Raw genomic sequence first — 17,797 nt, 5'->3', positions numbered from 1 at the left:
AGTCCTGATAAAGATTAGATGCGTGAACAGATGGCATCAATGGCAATATCATATTAAAAATGAGGATATTAGGAAAGAACTTGACATTGTCAGCATCCAGGAATGCGTTAGCAGAGCTAATCTCAGATGGTATGGTCACTTAAATAGAATGGGAGAGGAAAGATTAGCAAAACAAGTGTTCTCTGCCAAGTTGGCAGGAAAACGACCCAGAGGAAGACCAAGATATAGGTGGATTGATACGGTACAAAGTGCCTTAGACGATAGAAATATAAGATCTGATAATGTTGGAGTCTTGACAAGTAACAGACTGATTTGGAGGAAAATTGTAGATAGGAAGTTAGTAATGATGTAATTTTTTCATGTAGTACTGTCATATCCTGTACACCCCTTGAGGGTACATGGCAGGAATTTGATGATGATGATGATGATTTATAATCATTCAAAATTTTCCTGAGGCTGAGACAAGCATGCATCATGTAACATTTGTTTAAATAAGGTTTGAATAAAAATTGTTTATATACGAGAAACCATTAAGAACAAATTACATCACCACTAAAAATTATAATCGTGTGAAATGTCCATGTTAAATATTCAAATATTTAATAAAATACAATGAAGCTTCTTCCAAGTCTAATCGTTTAAGAAAGAATTACTCACTGCAACAAAAATCTAAAATAAGTGGAACTCACCTGCTCATATAAATACTGAAACGTAACTTTATCCTTCTCAAGAAGCTCTCTTAGATCACTGGGTATATAACGTATTCGTAGTTGAAACCTGAAACAGAGGGCAAAATTGTAAGAATCTCAACTGAAGAACAAACAGAAAAACATTTAACGGGCAAATGATATTCAATAAATTGCAAGGTTCAGTAATATCTGAAGATTCCTGTTATATAAATAATAGTTTCTTTGATTCAACTGACTATTATTTATATTTAAGTTTAATAGAATAAAAACTGAAAGAATAAATCTGAGTGCATGCCCCAACACAACATCACCAGTGTTAAAGATCGGTACTATCAACATAAGAAGCCTGAATGGCAAAGAAATGGAGCTAGCTGAAGAACTAGATAAGTACCAGATCCACATAATAAGGGAGACTGAAACAAAAAAAAAGACAAAAACTGGTGAGATCTTTCTGAGCAATAAATACAAAATGTTATATTCAGGAAATGACAATCAAGGAAAAGAAGGAGTAGCCATAGTATTCAACACAAAATACGAGGCTAATCTTCTTGAATTGCAGGTGGTCTCAAGTAGAGTGATGTGGGCAAATATCAGAATGGGGAATTGCACAATGAGACTTATTTGTGCCTATGGTCCCACAGAAAGTTCTACTAAGGTAGAAGTGGAAGAATTTTTTGATGCTTTAGAAAAAGCAACTGACACAATGAAAAAGTTGGACCTTGTTGGGGATCTAAATAGCAGAGTAGGAAATGATTGTCAAACATACAAAAATATTTTGGGAAAATTTGGAGAAAAGAGCAAAACTAATAATAATGGCAAATACCTGTTGAATTTCTGCTCAGAACATGGACTGGTTATTACTAACACCATGTTCCGACATAAAAATGTGCACAAATTCACATGGAGAGAAGAGGAAAGGAATAAGAAAAGTCTCATTGACTATGTTATTGTTGATAGTGATGTTTTCTCCCTGGTGCAAGACACCAGAGTGTACAGAGAATTTGAAATTGGAAGCGATCACTATTTAGTCTTGAGCAGGATAAAATTGAATTTCATATTGAAAAGAATAACATGTAAGAAAGTTTTAAAGTGAATAAAAGATGAGCAGCTCTCAGATGTGAACTATAGACTAAAATACACAAAGATTATTGAAGAAAAAATTAAAGAGTTTGAGAACAGGAACCAAACCTTGGAGATTCAGTGGCAAACCTTGATTGATTCAGCCAGGCAGAGGCATGTGGTGAGGTTGTCTGCAAGGATAGAAAAATCAGAACTCCATGGTGGACACAGGAAGTTAAAGATGCAGTGAAGGAAAAGAAGAAAGCATATCAAAGGTTTCTGGCAAATAAGTCAGCTTTTGCTCTTAGAGAATACAGAGACAAATGTAAGAAAGCGAAACACTGTGTAAAACTAGCTAAACAAAAGTCATGGGAGGACTTTGGCAAGAACATAGAAAATAAATATCAAGAAGGTGGTAAGATATTCTAGAGGTTGTTGAAGAATCTTAGAAATGGAGGAAAGAGTGCTGTAAAAGAAGTTAGAGATGATAAAGGTGACGTGAAAAGGGATAAAAAGATATCCTTGAAGTATGGAGTAATTACTTTGAAAAACTGCTAAATGAAAGAAGCAGTGATGACAGCACAGTGGTAAAAAACACTGAAGAGACATGCAGTCAGGAATACGTATCCATACTTGAAGTAGAAAAAGCCATCAAAGGCTTAAAATGTGGAAAGGCAGCAGGAGTAGATGATATTCGACCAGAAATTCTTAAGTATGATGGTATAAAAGTCTTGCAATGGCTGCAATGCATAGTTCAGAAAGCCTGGACAGAAGGACGAATTCCCGATGATTGGAGTAGAGCTCTCATAGTACCCATATATAAAAAGGGAAATAAAACTGAATGTGAGAATTACAGAGGTATTTCCCTACTGAGTGTTGCTGGCAAGATCTATGCAAGTATACTTGAGAATCTGTTGAGAAGAATTATGGAAGAAAAGCTTGGTGCTGGATTTAGGCCAAATAGAGGCTGTAAGGATCAGATCTTCACTTTACGATAAATAGTTGAGAAAGCATGGGAATATAACAAAGATCTGTATTTAAGTTTTGTCGATCTGGAAAAGGCATACGACAAGGTGCCAAGAGAGAAGCTATTCAATACACTACAGTTATATGGTGTCAATGGGGCATTATATCAAGCAATCTTTATTTGAGTTGCAAGTTAGCAGTTAGAATTGAAGGAAGTACAGGAAGATGGTTTAATGTTAAATCTGGTGTGAGACAAGGATGTACATTATCCCCTCTGTTATTAATTATCTATATGGATCACATTATGAAGGAAAGTGGTATTAAACATGATATCAGAATTGGAGATGTTAATGTCAGCTCTCTGCTTTATGTGGACGATGTTATACTTCTAAATAAATCCGCTACAAGTTTGCAAGATTCCCTGACTAAACTGAATAACTGTTGTAATAGATATGGTATGAAGGTCAGCATTAAAAAGACAAAGACAATGAAAATGGGTAGAATTGTTGAAAATGTCAACTGCGTCAATGGGAAACCTGTGGAACAAGTAAAACATTTCAGCTACTTAAACACGATTTTTACTGAAGATGGTAAATTAAATCTGGAAATAGACAACGGAATCAACAAAGCTGGTATGGTAGGAAGTCAATTGAATAAATTCATATATAATAAGAGAGAAATTAGTCGGTATACAAGACTGTATTCAAACCAGTTTTAACTTATGGATCTGAGAGCTTGGTCAGAAGTTAAACACTTGACCAAAGACTAGAGACCGCAGATATCAGAGTCCTGAGAAAGATTATAGGTGGGAACAGATGGCATCAATGGCAATATCATATTAAAAACAAGGATATTAGAAAAGAACTTGATATTGTCATCATCTAGGAATGTGTTAGCAGAGCTAATCTCAGGTGGTATGGTCACTTAAACAGAATGGGTGAGGAAAGATTAGCAAAACAAGTGTTTTCTGCTAATTTGGCAGGAAAACGACTGAGAGGAAGACCAAGATATAGGTGGATTGATACGGTACAAATTGCCTTAGACGATAGAAATATAAGATCTGATAATGCTTTAGTCTTGACAAGTAACAGACTGATTTGGAGGAAAATTGTAGATAGGAAGTCAGTAATGATATAAATTTTTCATGTAGTACTATCATATCCTGTACATCTCTTGACGTACATGTCAGGAATTTGATGATGATGATGATAGAATAAAATCATCGCAATGAAAGAATTAAGGTTTAATAGTGCCAATATTTCATCTGTCACAGAGCTATCAACTGGATAAAATATAAGGATTGTAATAACAAGCACCAAAAGAGTAAGAGCAAGATGTCAGGGTGGAAAAGTCCTAAGAATAACCCTGTATAATAAACACTGGTTGGCAGCCTTGGCAGAAAGTATAAAAAATACTTCAGTGCATCTCCCCCCACTTAAGACTTCCAATCTAACATATTGTAAGTTTTTTATGTGTGCATGATTACATTCAATGTGTGTGCAGAGTTAATCTCAGTTTGTATGTTCATTTAAACAGAATGGGAGAAAAAAGGTCAGGAAAATAGGTATCGATGCTACGGGAGCAAGGTAAAAAATCCCAAAAAACAAAAATCTAGATAGAGTGACACAGTAAGAAGTGCCTTAGAACAGCACTTACTAAACTGTGGCCCTCACCTTGGAGTCCATTAGTTTTGTTGAGGGGACCATTAAATAATGAAAACAAATCAAAAATGTTTTAAGACTAAGAAGATTTTTTTTTATCTTAAAAGAAATGTATTTAATTTTTATTATTTTTTTGTTAATTTTTTATATCTTAATGGAAAAAATCACACATTGGTATTGAAATTTCAGCAGTATTGAAAGACATCCATCACATTAAATTGTTATTAAATGTCTTTTATGTTTTTAATTCTTACTTTGTTTATTACTAATCATTTTATGTTTCATGTGCTTGTACAATGCAAACGTACAATAACAATATATTCATCTATATAAAAATATAAGATAATGTGCCATGTCAAATGTGTATATAAGATGCTAAAAATGCAATATTTGCATTCGATTTTTGAAATATTCACCGTGTATATTTTGTATTGAATATAAATACAATGAATATAATAATACTAGTATAATAATAATACTCATATAGGTCTGTATCATGTTTTTTTTCCCTCCAATAGGGGCCGTGAAATATTTTAATTTTTTTTAAGGGGCCTTTATATCCATAAGTTTGGGAAGCACTGCCTTAGAAGATCAAAATATAAAATCTGATAATACTGAAATTCTGACAGATAACAGATTAATTTGAGGGAAAACTGGTGATAAGAAGTCAGTGAATACCAACTTTTCATGTAGTAGTATCATAATTTCCTGACACCTCTTGAGGGTACATATCATCAAGAATTTGATGATGAATCTCAGTTACAGCAGAATACTTCAATATTTCCCATTCCAATTATTTTTCTATACTGTATTCACTATCAATTATGAGGACATAACTGATAGTCAATATACAGAATCATGTGCAATTATTTTTCATTGACTGGATTATGAAAAAAAAAAGTTAAAAGTATAAGAAGGGATAAAACGGAATCCTATATCATACAGGTGGAAGACCTCGATTATGCAGATGACAGATTTGACATATCAAAACACAATGTAAAAAACTGAACTTAAAATAAGTATGAAGAAAACAAAAATTCTTAAACTGAACAACAAATACCAGAAAGAAATGAAAATCGACATAAAAGTTAAGAATTTTACATACTTGGACGCTAATATTGTACTGATTGGGGAAATGAGGGATATAACACAAAGACTGACAAAAGCAAATATGCTTTCAGAAGATTGAATAACATATGGAAATCATTCAAATATTACAATAAAACCAAAATAAAGATCTTCATAACAATGGCCATATTATTATATGGAGTGGATCAGACACAAGGAAACTGACAAAAAACAGAAATCTAAATAGATAGAAATGGACGGGACATATACTGAGAATTGACAGAAGAGAGATTCTAAGAATAACTTTGGGTTCAGTGGCCACTAGATGATGGAACAAGAAGGTAACAGTCAACTATGCAATGGGACAAATGGGTGACAAGTTGGTTAGGTTAACAAAATTTTTAATTACTGTATTTTTCGATAGATAACGCGGGCGTTATCTATACAAAAAAAAGTCTAAATTCGTTAAAAATGAATATGCGCGGTATACATTTATACATTTATTAGGTAAATCAAATGTAATAACAAAACTAAGGTAGAAGTATTACTTAATATTTATTGAACATCACACTATTCAAATCCAAAATATTCTTCATCAGACTCAATATTGAAAGAATCAATTGTGTTAAAATTTTTTTGGTATTTCTTCAGCTTAATAATCACTGTCACCAGACACCACTGCATTCCCTTGTGCTTTTCAAATGAAGCACTTGTGCTTTGTGAAAAAAAAAAAAGTAATAAACGAAATTTAGCTACTTTCACTTCCCAGTAGCATGGCAAATTTTGTCCAGCACTAGTGGAGGAGCGCACACTTAAAATTATTTCTGTTCATAAATCCAAAAACCCAGGATGGACAGGCCTTGAAATCCTTCGTTTTGCACAATTCTTTTCAATTCCTGCAACACACGGACAGTAGATATTCTCCTACCTTTAGCTCTTTCACTAACAACCCAATCAAACGGTTTTTCCCCTATGGTTGGCCACAAGCACCTTCTAAACTTCATAGCACGTTTCCTTGTATGTAAACATTTCAGGACTGTTTCAGCCCTTCGCCATTCACGAACACTACTTTCTCCAACACTGAACAATCTACCAGCTTCACAATTCCCTTTTTCCTTTGCTACTTCTACCACTTCAAGCTTGAACTGCGCTGTGTAGGATTTTCTTCGAGAAGTACTTCTGTCTTCCATGGGTAATTCAGATCTAATAACAAAATATAAACAAATAATGATTTACTTTATGAAATATTTTAAAATAGGCTGTACGGAATAACCGACCACTGCTACTAGCAACATGTGCTTTTAAAGAATTCCTCCATCCTCTGTACTTCTAACTCTACCGCTAGTTAGTGCAAGCGCATTATCTATACATCAAAAGGAGTGATGAAAATGTTGGGGTGCGCATTATCTATCGAAAAATATGGTACTTTCTTACACATAAAATAAAATGATAAAAAGATAAAATAACTATAAAATGTTCATGCAAGGGCCAAGTTTCAAAAGAAATAAGGAAAATGCCTGAACTAACTTGGCAGAGAATGACAAAAGGATGGCCAGTTGAGAAAGAAGCAGAAGTGGCTGCAAAGAAAAGTACACTCATGAGCAGCTGAATTAGAGATACTTGCCGTGTTGGCGAAATGGTGCTGTGACTTCCCCCAGTGAATGGAATAGAGCCACGTGGTGCGTGACGGGGATGTCATCAGACCTTGTACTGACCGTCTGAGCAATAGTCGAGCACAGAATGGGGAAGACTCGAGATCTCAGCGAATTCGATCGCGGCCAGATAGTCGGAGCCAGACGTATGGGGCACTCTATACGAAGTCGTGCAGCACTGAGCTTTTCATGGGGCCACTGTGTCAAGAGTGGCCTGTGAGTACATGGAATCAAGTAAAACCACAGCCGCTAGGGAAAACTGCCATGGTGTACAACATGTCGATGACAGGGACGCTGTCGACTAGCTCGGATGGTAACAGCGGATAGACGGGCCACAGTACCGCAGATCACTCGGCAATTCAATGCTGGACAACAACGTGTGAGCAGCCACACCATCCAGAACCATCTCCTTGCTATGGGGGTACAGAAGCCACTGCCCGACTAGGGTACCCCTGCTTACCGCACATCACAAGGCACAACGAATAGCATGGGCACTGGAACACCGCCACTGGACCCTCGATGCATGGAAAAAGGTCATCTGGACTGATGAGTCGAGGTTCATGCCAATGGCAGGCTACGAGTGCGTTACCAAGCACATGAAGCGATGGATCTCTCATGCCAGCAGGGTACAGTTCAGGCTGGTGGTATCCTCGTATGGAGACTGTTTACGTGGGATGAAATGTGTCCCCTGGTACATCTACCATCGTCCCTCACCGGCGAACAATACAGGGACCTGCTGTCAGATCATGTGCACCCATTTCTGCACCTACAGCATCCTACAGGAGGCCTGTACCTACAGCAAGGCAATGCACTGGCCCACTGCTCCCGAATTGTGGAGATGAGGATGCTTGGCCGGCCCCCGAAGTCCCTGACCTCAATCCTATTGAACACATCTGGGATGCAGTCGAGAGATATATGCAACCTGGACCCTGCTGAGACTAATCTCCGTGCATTGTGGGAGGCTGTGCAGCAGTCATGGATTAGTTTGGCTCCCCCAATGCTTCTGGTGCCTTGTGGAGCCCATGCCATGCTGCATCGCTGCCATCATCAAGGTGAAAGGGGTGTTACCCACTACTAGGCAGTTATCTCTAATTCAACTGCTCATGAGTGTATTAACTGGAGAAGATGAATCTCTGCCTTATATGCCATGGGGTACAAAGAAGTTACGTAGGTATCTACTCATACTAGTGGCAGGAAACAGGGGGTTTGAAAAAAAAAAATAATAAAAATAGTGAATGTGCTATAATAAAGTTAGTTTAATCCTTTATCCAAGTGTATGCAAACATAGTTTCAGCCTGAAGTATCTTCAGGACTGAGACAACTCATGGTAAAGGTGGACTAAGCTCTCATCACTTGTCTTAGTATCTCCCATAATGCAAAGCACATCTCCTTGCGGAGATATATAATGCTATGCTTTGAGGGAAGAGCAGCTACCTAGACCGATTTCGACCTTTATTAAGGTCTCTTCAATGGGAGCGAGACCCAGAGGTGGTGATACTAAGGTGGAAGTAATGGAGAAGTCATATTTACCTATGCGAGTTGCCAAAAGGTGTCTCATCTTATTATTAAAATGAGTTGCCTTATTTTGAGTCCTGAAGATACTTCAGGCACAAACTTTGTTTGCTTACACTTGGATAAAGGACTAAATTTATTATAGTCTAACCAAGTGGGAAAATACTTCCAACATCTTTCTCTAAGGTGGCGCTAGTGAGTAAAGCGCTGAAAACGTGTCTAAGAAGAGCTCCTGATTGAGATAAGTTATTCCAGGAATAATTAAGTATATATTAAGTATTACATAGTACATAGTATTGTTCCTTTAGTAGTTTAAGGTGTCTGGGTGATTTTTGTGTGGTTTTTTTTTTTTGAATATTTTAACAGTTAACTGATAGATCGATTATCTGTGCTCATGGCACCCATAAAGAGGAACATAAAGATGGCATCCAGGTTGCCATACATATCTGAAAATCTTTATTTAAAAAACTTGACTCAGTGTTCCATTTGCGAAATGTATGCATCGAGGAGAGCGGTTGGAGTCTGGTTAAACAATGATTGTGGAGTGAATGTGTGCAAAAAGTGTAAAGAATGTGAGGATTTAAAGAATGTTTCAGGTCGTAACGCCCTACAAAGCGCGACGGTTTGGTAAGTTGAAACTGAAATTGTCCAGAAAATTGAACCGGTTAGCCTTCCTTAAACGATGCTGCAACAACGATATTATTCCATCTTTTCTGAAATTCAAAGAAAAGTTGCAATCTGCAAAGGCACATCGTATTTATCGACGGGCGAGTTTAGCGCTTCTTCGAGAACAAATCGCCACTACTCGCATAGAGCTTAGTAAGCTAAACAGCTCTATCACAGCTCTACAACAAGAACTAATAAACGTGTTAAATCCTGAAATATGGACTATCCTACAGCACATCTCGGAAGTTGCAGCAAAAAAAGAATTCACAAAAGTAAAAGCAAACACCTAAAGAAATTTGAACTCCTACAACAGCCAACATACGAAGTCCCGACCGCAACTTCGACGAGACCACGTGGTCGTAAACACTCACTGAAGAAGCTACGAACGCTCTCAGTTTAGGACATAACTTTGCCGTCATGCCCAAATTCCTAAACTCGAAATTATGATGAAAGTAGAACGGGGTATCCACGATCTTCCGCCAGCAATGGCCAATAACGTGCGACTAGATATAGCAAATATTATAAACAAGGCTAAGCCTCCAAAAAGCAATATGCCACGTAAGCAAATAACTGCCCTAAAAAAGTTATATAATAATAAAAATATTATTATTACAAAAGCCGATAAAGGAAATGCAACAGTTATCATGAATAAAGAAGAGTATAACAGAAAAATGCAAGATCTCATACGTGACAGTTCCACATATCAAATTATACATCGAGACCCTACGATGTCGCAAAAGAAAAAAGTCCGAAAATTACTGAAAAAAGTGACATCGTGGCCCAAAGAAATCATCAGGAAAATAAAACCAATTCATGTTAAAACACCCCGTATTTATGGATTACCAAAAATCCACAAAACTAATATTCCCCTACGCCCCATAGTTGATAGCATAGATAGTCCCACATATAAATTGGCCCGGCATTTAGCTAAGTCGCTTGCCCCTCTTACTGGCAACTCCTCTACTTTTGTAAAAAATTCAATCCATTTCACAAAACACTGGTTAAAAATCTAATCCTAAAAAATTCAGACATAATGGTTAGTTTCGATGTCACCTCCTTATTTACCAATGTACCACTTATAGACACTCTTGATTTAATCAAGTCTAAATTTCCCCCAGATATTTTTGAATTATTTCAATTTACCATGAATGCAGGTTACTTTACATGGGGGGGGGGGAATTCTACAACCAGATTAATGGTACTGCTATGGGTTCCCCCCTCTCTACCCCCATTAGCAAATTTTTACATGGAACACTTTGAAAACAAAGTACTTACCACAGCTACACACAAGCCACAAGTGTGGTTGCGCTATGTAGATGATGTGTTTGCCATCTGGCCCCACGGACAAGACACTTTGGATGCTTTTGTCACCTACCTAAACAGCCAACACCCCAAAATTCACTTCACAGTAGAAAAAGAATCAAATAACTGTTTACCATTTCTTGAAACATTAGTCACCCGCCTTTCAGATGGATCACTATCTTTTGCTATTTACAGAAAGCCTACACACACAGGAAGATACCTACATAAACAATCACATCATCATCCAGTCCAAGAGGACGGCATTTTAAAAACACTTACACACAGAGCCAGAGCCATTTGTTCTAACGATACAGCTCTGACCACTGAACTCCAGTACCTGCGCCATACGTTCTTAGCCAACGGCTACAATCCCTACAAAATAGACAAAATACTACATAGGCCCATTACTCTGCCCTCCCCTAATACACAAGAATACAGCATGACCATTTCTATTCCTTATATCAGAGGTACAGTGGAAAAAATAGCCAAAGTATTGTTGAAACGTGGCCTTCGCACCACCTTCAAACCTCATGTCAAGCTGGCAACTCTGATCCGCTCGCCTAAGGATAAACTTCACCCTTTAGCACACCCAGGAGTGTATGAAGTTCCATGTGACTGTGACTTGGCCTATTATGGGCAAACAGGAAGATCAGTGAACATCCACCTGGAACAACATGAAAGATAGATCTGAAAGATTATTTTTTGAGTCAGCAATGGCTTTGAAGAATTCTCCCAACCTTAACAAATATGGTTACATTAATTGGCCAAAAATTTGGGAGACGGTTATCCTAAGAAAAACTCCTGGATAACTGCGAGTTGTTTTTTTTTTCCCGTTAGAGAGCGCCAAAAATACTACTTTAGATCTTTTGTCTTTTGCAATTATATTGTTTCACTCACTCACTGTCGCGTTTACATGTGTGTTGTGCTCTGATGATGCTGAGTTGAAAATCAGCGAAATATAAGCGTTAATAAAACATCTTTGTTGATAAAAGTGTTTGTGGTGTTGTTGATACCGTGAAAAATAAGTCATGAATAACCATCAACACCTAAGCTTATCTGTTAGAAAGTTGAAGTAACTTCACAACTATGCTATTTGTATGTAGAGGCTGATGATAAACTATAAAAATTAAGGAAAACTCACATTAAAACTTATCTAATCGTAGAATTTTTGCCTAAATTTCATAGGCATCTTCAGTAAGTTCAGAATTGCAAAACAGTAATCAAATAACAGAGAATTCGAAAAAGTGCTGCCTTGGTAGCTAATGTAAGATAACTAAAACGATCAATGACTATTAAATAATTTAAGGAATTTGCAACGTATACTTTAACGAATACTTCCTATATTTCGGCAATGTCACATTGCCACCTTCATGGGAACATACAAATATGACACGTGTATGCAGGAACTACAAAAAGCAAATGAGCTCATGAGGAATGTTGCAAATTCCTTAAATTATTTAATAGTCATGTATTCCCAACATATAAACCTTTCTACAAGAATTAAAACGATCAAGAAATTTCCTAATTTAAAAAAATGTGTGCATGTATATATAAATATAAGTTAGAAAACATTAGCTAATTTAAAAAGTACTATCTCCCATAAACGAGACAGACACAGATTGGATCTGTTTAAATTAGGACAATAAAGTAATGTTTTTCTTTATCAAGACTTTCTATGAGAAAATGGAGATGAAATGAGCAAACTGTGGCAGTGGTTTTGAAGCAGTATGGTGCAAAGTGGGGTGCTTAAGGGTCAAAAACTGCATAACTGAGAGAGGAGACCATCACATAGCCACTAAAGGAATGCAGAGAACCTTAAGAACCGAAAAGGGATACTGACCTAATGTTCAATCCTCACCTTCTTGTGGTGCACCTTGTTAGTTATCTACCTGGATACTGAACAAATGAGAATCGGCTGGCAATTTGGGATTTAGCCAATCAAACTGTATTCTTATTGGCTTAAACCACAGATAAAATGATGGTACAACATGAGAGAATTTCATGCCAGCTGGGATGTCATCCAGTTAAACAAGGCCCCCCCATTGTTTCACAAGAGAACCAGGACGAATGGCGAAAAGTCAGCTACTGGAACAAATCCTGGAACACCCCACCCCCAACACAACATAGTTCAGGAGCTGGCTGAAGAACTAGATAAGTACCAGATTGACATAATAGGGATGACCAAAAAAAAAAAGAAAATAAAATGAGATTTTTCTAAGCAACAAATACAAAATGCTATATTCAGGCAATAACAATCAGGGAAAAGAAGGAGTAGCTATAGCATTCAACACTAAATATGAGGCTAATCTTCTTGAATGGCAGGCAATATCAAGTAGAGTGATGTGAGCTAATATCAAAATAAGAAACTGGATAATGAGACTTATTTCTGCCTATGGTCTCAAAGAAAATTCTACTATGCTAGAAGTGGAGGAATTTTTTGAGGCTTTAGAGAAAACAACTGACACAATGAAAGAGGAAAAGTTGGTCCTTGTTGGGGATCTAAATAGCAGAGTAGGAAATGATTGTCAGACATAAATATATTTTGGGAAAATTTGGAGAAAAGCTAATAATAATGGCAAATATCTGTTGGATTTCTGTCAGGACATGGAGTGGTTATTACTAACACAATGTTCCAACATAAAAATGTGCATAAATTCACATGGAGAGAAGAGGCAAGGAATAAGAACAGTCTCATTGACTATGTTATTGTTCATAGTGATGTTTTCTCACTGGTGCAAGACAATGTACAGAGGATTTGAAACTGATCACCATTTAGTTTGAGCAGGATAAAATTGAATTTCATATTGAAAAGAAGAACATTTAAGAAAGTTTTAAATTGAATAAAAGTTGAGCAGCTCTCAGACGGAACTGTAGACTAAAATGCACAAACATTATTCAAGAAAAAATGAAAGAGTTCTAGAACAGGAACCAAACCTTGGAGATTCAGTGGCAAGCCTTGAAGAAAACCCTGATCGATTCAGCCAGAGAGGCATGTGGTGAGGTTGTTTGCAAGGATAGAAAAATCAGAACTCCACGGTGGACACAGGAAGTTAAAGAAAAGAAGAAAGCATTATCGAAAGTTCCTGGTGAATAATTCAGCTTGTGCTCTTAGAGAATATAGAGATAAATGTAAGAAAGCTAAACAGAAGTCAGGAAAACTTTAGCAAGAACATAGAAAATAACTATCATGAAGGTGGCAAAATATTCTGGAGGCTATTGAAAAATCTCAGAAATGGAAGAAAGAGTGCTGTAAAAAAAGAATCAGAGATGATAAAGGTGACATGAAAACTGGAGAAAAAGATATCCTCGAAGTATGGAGTAATTACTTCGAAAAATTGCTAAATGAAAAAGCATCAAAAGCCTGAAATGTGGAAAAGCAGGAATAGATGATATTTGACCAGAAATGCTCCAGTATGGAGGTATAAAAATCTTAACAGTGGCTGCACTGCATAGTTCAGAAAGCCTGGACAGAGGGAAAAATTCCAGATAATTGGATTAGAACTCTCATAGTACTCATATACAAAAAGGAAAATAAAACTGAATGTTAGAATTACAGAGGTATTCCCCTATTGAGTGTTCCAGGTAAGATTTATGCAATTATACTTATTTGAGAAGGATTGTGAAAGGGAAGCATAGTGAAGAACAAGCTAGATTCAGGCCAAATAGAGGCTGTTGGATCAGATTTTTCACTTTATGACAAATAGCTAAGAAATCATGGTGGAAATACAGCAAAGATTGTATGTGAGGTAATTCTACGATATTCCAAACTAAGTTTTCAAGGAAGGAGAACCGAGTACTGTATGCAGAAAGTGGACTATCTTGGTAAAGTAATGTTTTATTCTCCCTTATGTTAGAAGAGAAGCATGCTGTAAAATAAGTGTGAATTGCAGTTAAGTATTAAGTGTGAACGAACATTCTAGTGAGGAACTTTAGGTGATTAGCATTAACTGCAAAAGCCTAGCTCTATAGGTATCTTTGTCTCAGATTGTGAATTAGGTAGAGTGTGATAATTATGATTTGTAGCCTTTAACATAGCTTGATAGGATAAATTGAGAAGATTAGAGTTTTGATATATGTATTGTATGCAGTCAAATGAGTGGAATCTTAAAAGGAAAATATGTTAAATTCCCAATTAAGTTCTAAATATCAATGATAGCTCCTCACCTGCGTATGACTTTAATCTAATAGTGAGAATGAATGTAACTATGTACAATTTAGTGATCTTAATAAATGTTCTTTATGTTTTAATCTGAAATTAGCCTGTGCCTGAATTCAACTCATCACTCATAAATTCGGAAACTAATGCAGAGAATAATTGAATATTTATAGGCCACGATTGCAAACATCATTGAGTATAATTAGTTAGATAATTAGGTGCTGAAGGATAAGTGTAGAGATAATCACCTCTGTATAATTTCTAAGAGAAGTTCCCTGGTTAAGTATTCCTCCTAACCTAAGGATACTGGCTGGCGCAGCAGAACAAATAAATTTGCCAGTATCTGACTGGCAAATTTATTTGTTCTGCCAGTTCTGTCAATATCTGACAGGGGTGCTTAAGGGTCAAAGCTGTATAACTGAGAGGAGACCTCCACATAGCCTTTAAAGGAATGCGGAGAACCGACCAGGGCTTCTGACCTAATGTCCAATCCTCACCTTCTCGTGGTGCACCCTGTTAGGTATCTACTTTGATACTGAATGAACGAGGATGGGCTGGTAATTTGGGATTTAGCCAACCAAATCTTATTCTTATTGGTTAAACCAAAATAAAAAATGATGGTACAACATGACAAAATTTCATGCCGGCTGGGGCGTCGCCCGGTTAAACAAGGCCCCCGTTGTTTTCGCCAGGGAACCAGGGCGAACAGCGAAAAGTCAGCTACTGGAACAAATCTGAAAACAAACCCCAACTCAACATCACCAGAGTTAAAGATCGGTACTATCAACGTAAGAAGCCTGAATGGCAAAGAAATGGAGCTAGCAGGAATCAGATAAGTACCAGATCGACATAATAGGGGTGACAAACAAAAAAGACCAAAACTGGTGAGATCTTTCTGAGCAATAAATACAAAATGTTATTATTATAATTACAGCTATTTTGCTTGCTTCAGTTTAGGAGTACCCCTGTTTAGATGTCATTGGCTATTTACTCATGGATTCTTAGGGCATTATGAGTGTAGATGTACTAAAAAGTATATGTAGCCTAAGGAATAGAAAACTGCACATACCTTTTTCTGGGTGTTGTGGCTTTTCCTCAGTCTGCGATGTCGAAAACTGCAGAGTGTGTGTGGGGGGGGGGGGGTAGGCATTTTGGTAGAATAAGTTAGAAAAACCTGGGTTTTTTTCATAATATATAGAAACATATACTTTTATATAGGGTGGGGAAAAAGTGAAAGGGTTATTTTATTTTTTTTTAAAATAGGGAGGGGGAAGGGGAAAGGTGGTTGACGGGGTGTGGACCGTTTCGACTATTCGTGGTCGTCATCTGAACACATTGGGAAAGTGGAAGCTATGTCAGTTCGGGTGAGTGCTTCTGCTTTAGAGGTGTTTGTGTTGTCTCCTATTGGTCGGGGTTGTGACCTCAATTTTATGTTGTGAAGCTTCCAAACCTCGGAGATTATGTAGGGCCTGTGTACGTTGATAGAGTTCGCGTCACACTTTATAGCTATTGTTTCCGATATTCTGAGCATTGTTTCATTGTCTTGTCTGTCTATTATGATGGCCTTGTCTATCTGCTGGGTGTGTTTTTGTTCAAGGGCGTGAACAGCTATTTCCGTTTTTCCTGTGTTTTGTATACGATTTTTCTTTTTGATGTTGCGTTTTTTAGTGTTTAAATGTTCTGGAATGGGGATGTTACAGTCACGGAAGTGTTCTTGTAGTCTTGCCCATAAAGACCTGATGGTGGAACCTGTGTAGGTGATGTCACAGTCTTTTTGGCAGGGAAATTTATAGACAACATTGTGCTGTTCAAATATTTCTTTTTGTGTGTGAGGTTTGGTGGATTTTAGGAGGTTTGCCAGTTTTTGGCTTGTGGTGAATACCAGTTTGTAGTCAGTATGTTTGAAGATGTATTTATAGGCTTTGTATGTGTTTTGGGTGTATGGTAGTTTGATAATTTTTTGTGTAGGGAAGTTCGTTTTGGTACTTGGGTTGTTTTGGCGGTTTTTTGCCGTCTTGTTTGCGTAGTTAATCAGTTGTGTAGGATAGTTGCGATTTAAGAAGATCTGTGTTAGTTTATTTATTTCAGCGTTTAGACTATTTTGATTGGTTGAAAATTTGTAAGCATTTATGAATTGTGATAAGATGACGGATTTTTTAACAGAATACGGATAGTATGAGTGAAAATGGAGGTAGTTTCCGATGTGTGAGGGTTTGTGGTATATTTTCGTGGCTATTTTGTTGTGTGTTCCGGTTAATGTCAAGTTTAAGAAGTTGATGGATTTGTTCTGTTCGGTTTCTGTGGTGAATTTTAATCTGTTGCTGTAGCTGTTTAGGGATGTTTTTAAGGTGGTGATGTGTGTGGGATTACCAATGCACAGAATATCGTCTACGTATCTGCCATAAAAGGTGATGCCAGGGGGAAGGGAAGGGTGGAGTAGAAGTGATTCTATATGTGCCAGGAATAATTCCGCTAGTTGTCCACTGATGTTTTGGCCCATGGGAAGTCCGAAGATTTGGATGTACATGTTGTTGTTGAACTTGAAAAAGTTTGCCGAGATTACTAGTTTTATTAAGTTAATAATGTCAGTGGGCGTTAGTTTAGTACGAGAGTGTAGGGTGTGGTCTTCTGTGAGTAGTGTGTGTACGATGTTTAAAGTTCTGGGGACGTCCACGTTAGTGTATAAAGAGGCCGCACCCAAAGAAGTGAGGATGTCTTCTTGGGCGTGAACTTATCCGTCATCTTATCACAATTCATAAATGCTTACAAATTTTCAACCAATCAAAATAGTCTAAACGCTGAAATAAAAAAACTAACACAGATCTTCTTAAATCGCAACTATCCTACACAACTGATTAACTACGCAAACAAGACGGCAAAAAACCGCCAAAACAACCCAAGTACCAAAACGAACTTCCCTACACAAAAAATTATCAAACTACCATACACCCAAAACACATACAAAGCCTATAAATACATCTTCAAACATACTGACTACAAACTGGTATTCACCACAAGCCAAAAACTGGCAAACCTCCTAAAATCCACCAAACCTCACACACAAAA

At 37.1% G+C, this 17,797-nt stretch overlaps 1 protein-coding gene across 5 annotated transcripts in view; it reads right to left on the bottom strand.

Annotated features, from left to right (window-relative positions):
• Positions 1–17,797, bottom strand: part of LOC150107502 (focal adhesion kinase 1-like) — a 496,861-nt gene that overhangs the window by 351,941 nt on the left and 127,123 nt on the right. For all 5 annotated transcript variants that reach the window (XM_090391922.1, XM_090391925.1, XM_090391923.1 and 2 more), the window contains one exon: positions 690–777. In XM_090391922.1, the coding sequence (XP_090248048.1) occupies positions 690–777 (88 nt within the window). The remainder of the gene's footprint in view (positions 1–689; positions 778–17,797) is intronic.

This window comes from Typopeltis vanoorti, chromosome 4 (genome assembly GCF_054136105.1).
Source record: "Typopeltis vanoorti isolate ZY-2024b chromosome 4, IOZ_Tvanoo_1.0, whole genome shotgun sequence".
NCBI classification, from domain to species: Eukaryota; Metazoa; Arthropoda; class Arachnida; order Uropygi; family Thelyphonidae; genus Typopeltis; species Typopeltis vanoorti.
This window is presented reverse-complemented; position numbering and strand designations above follow the sequence as displayed.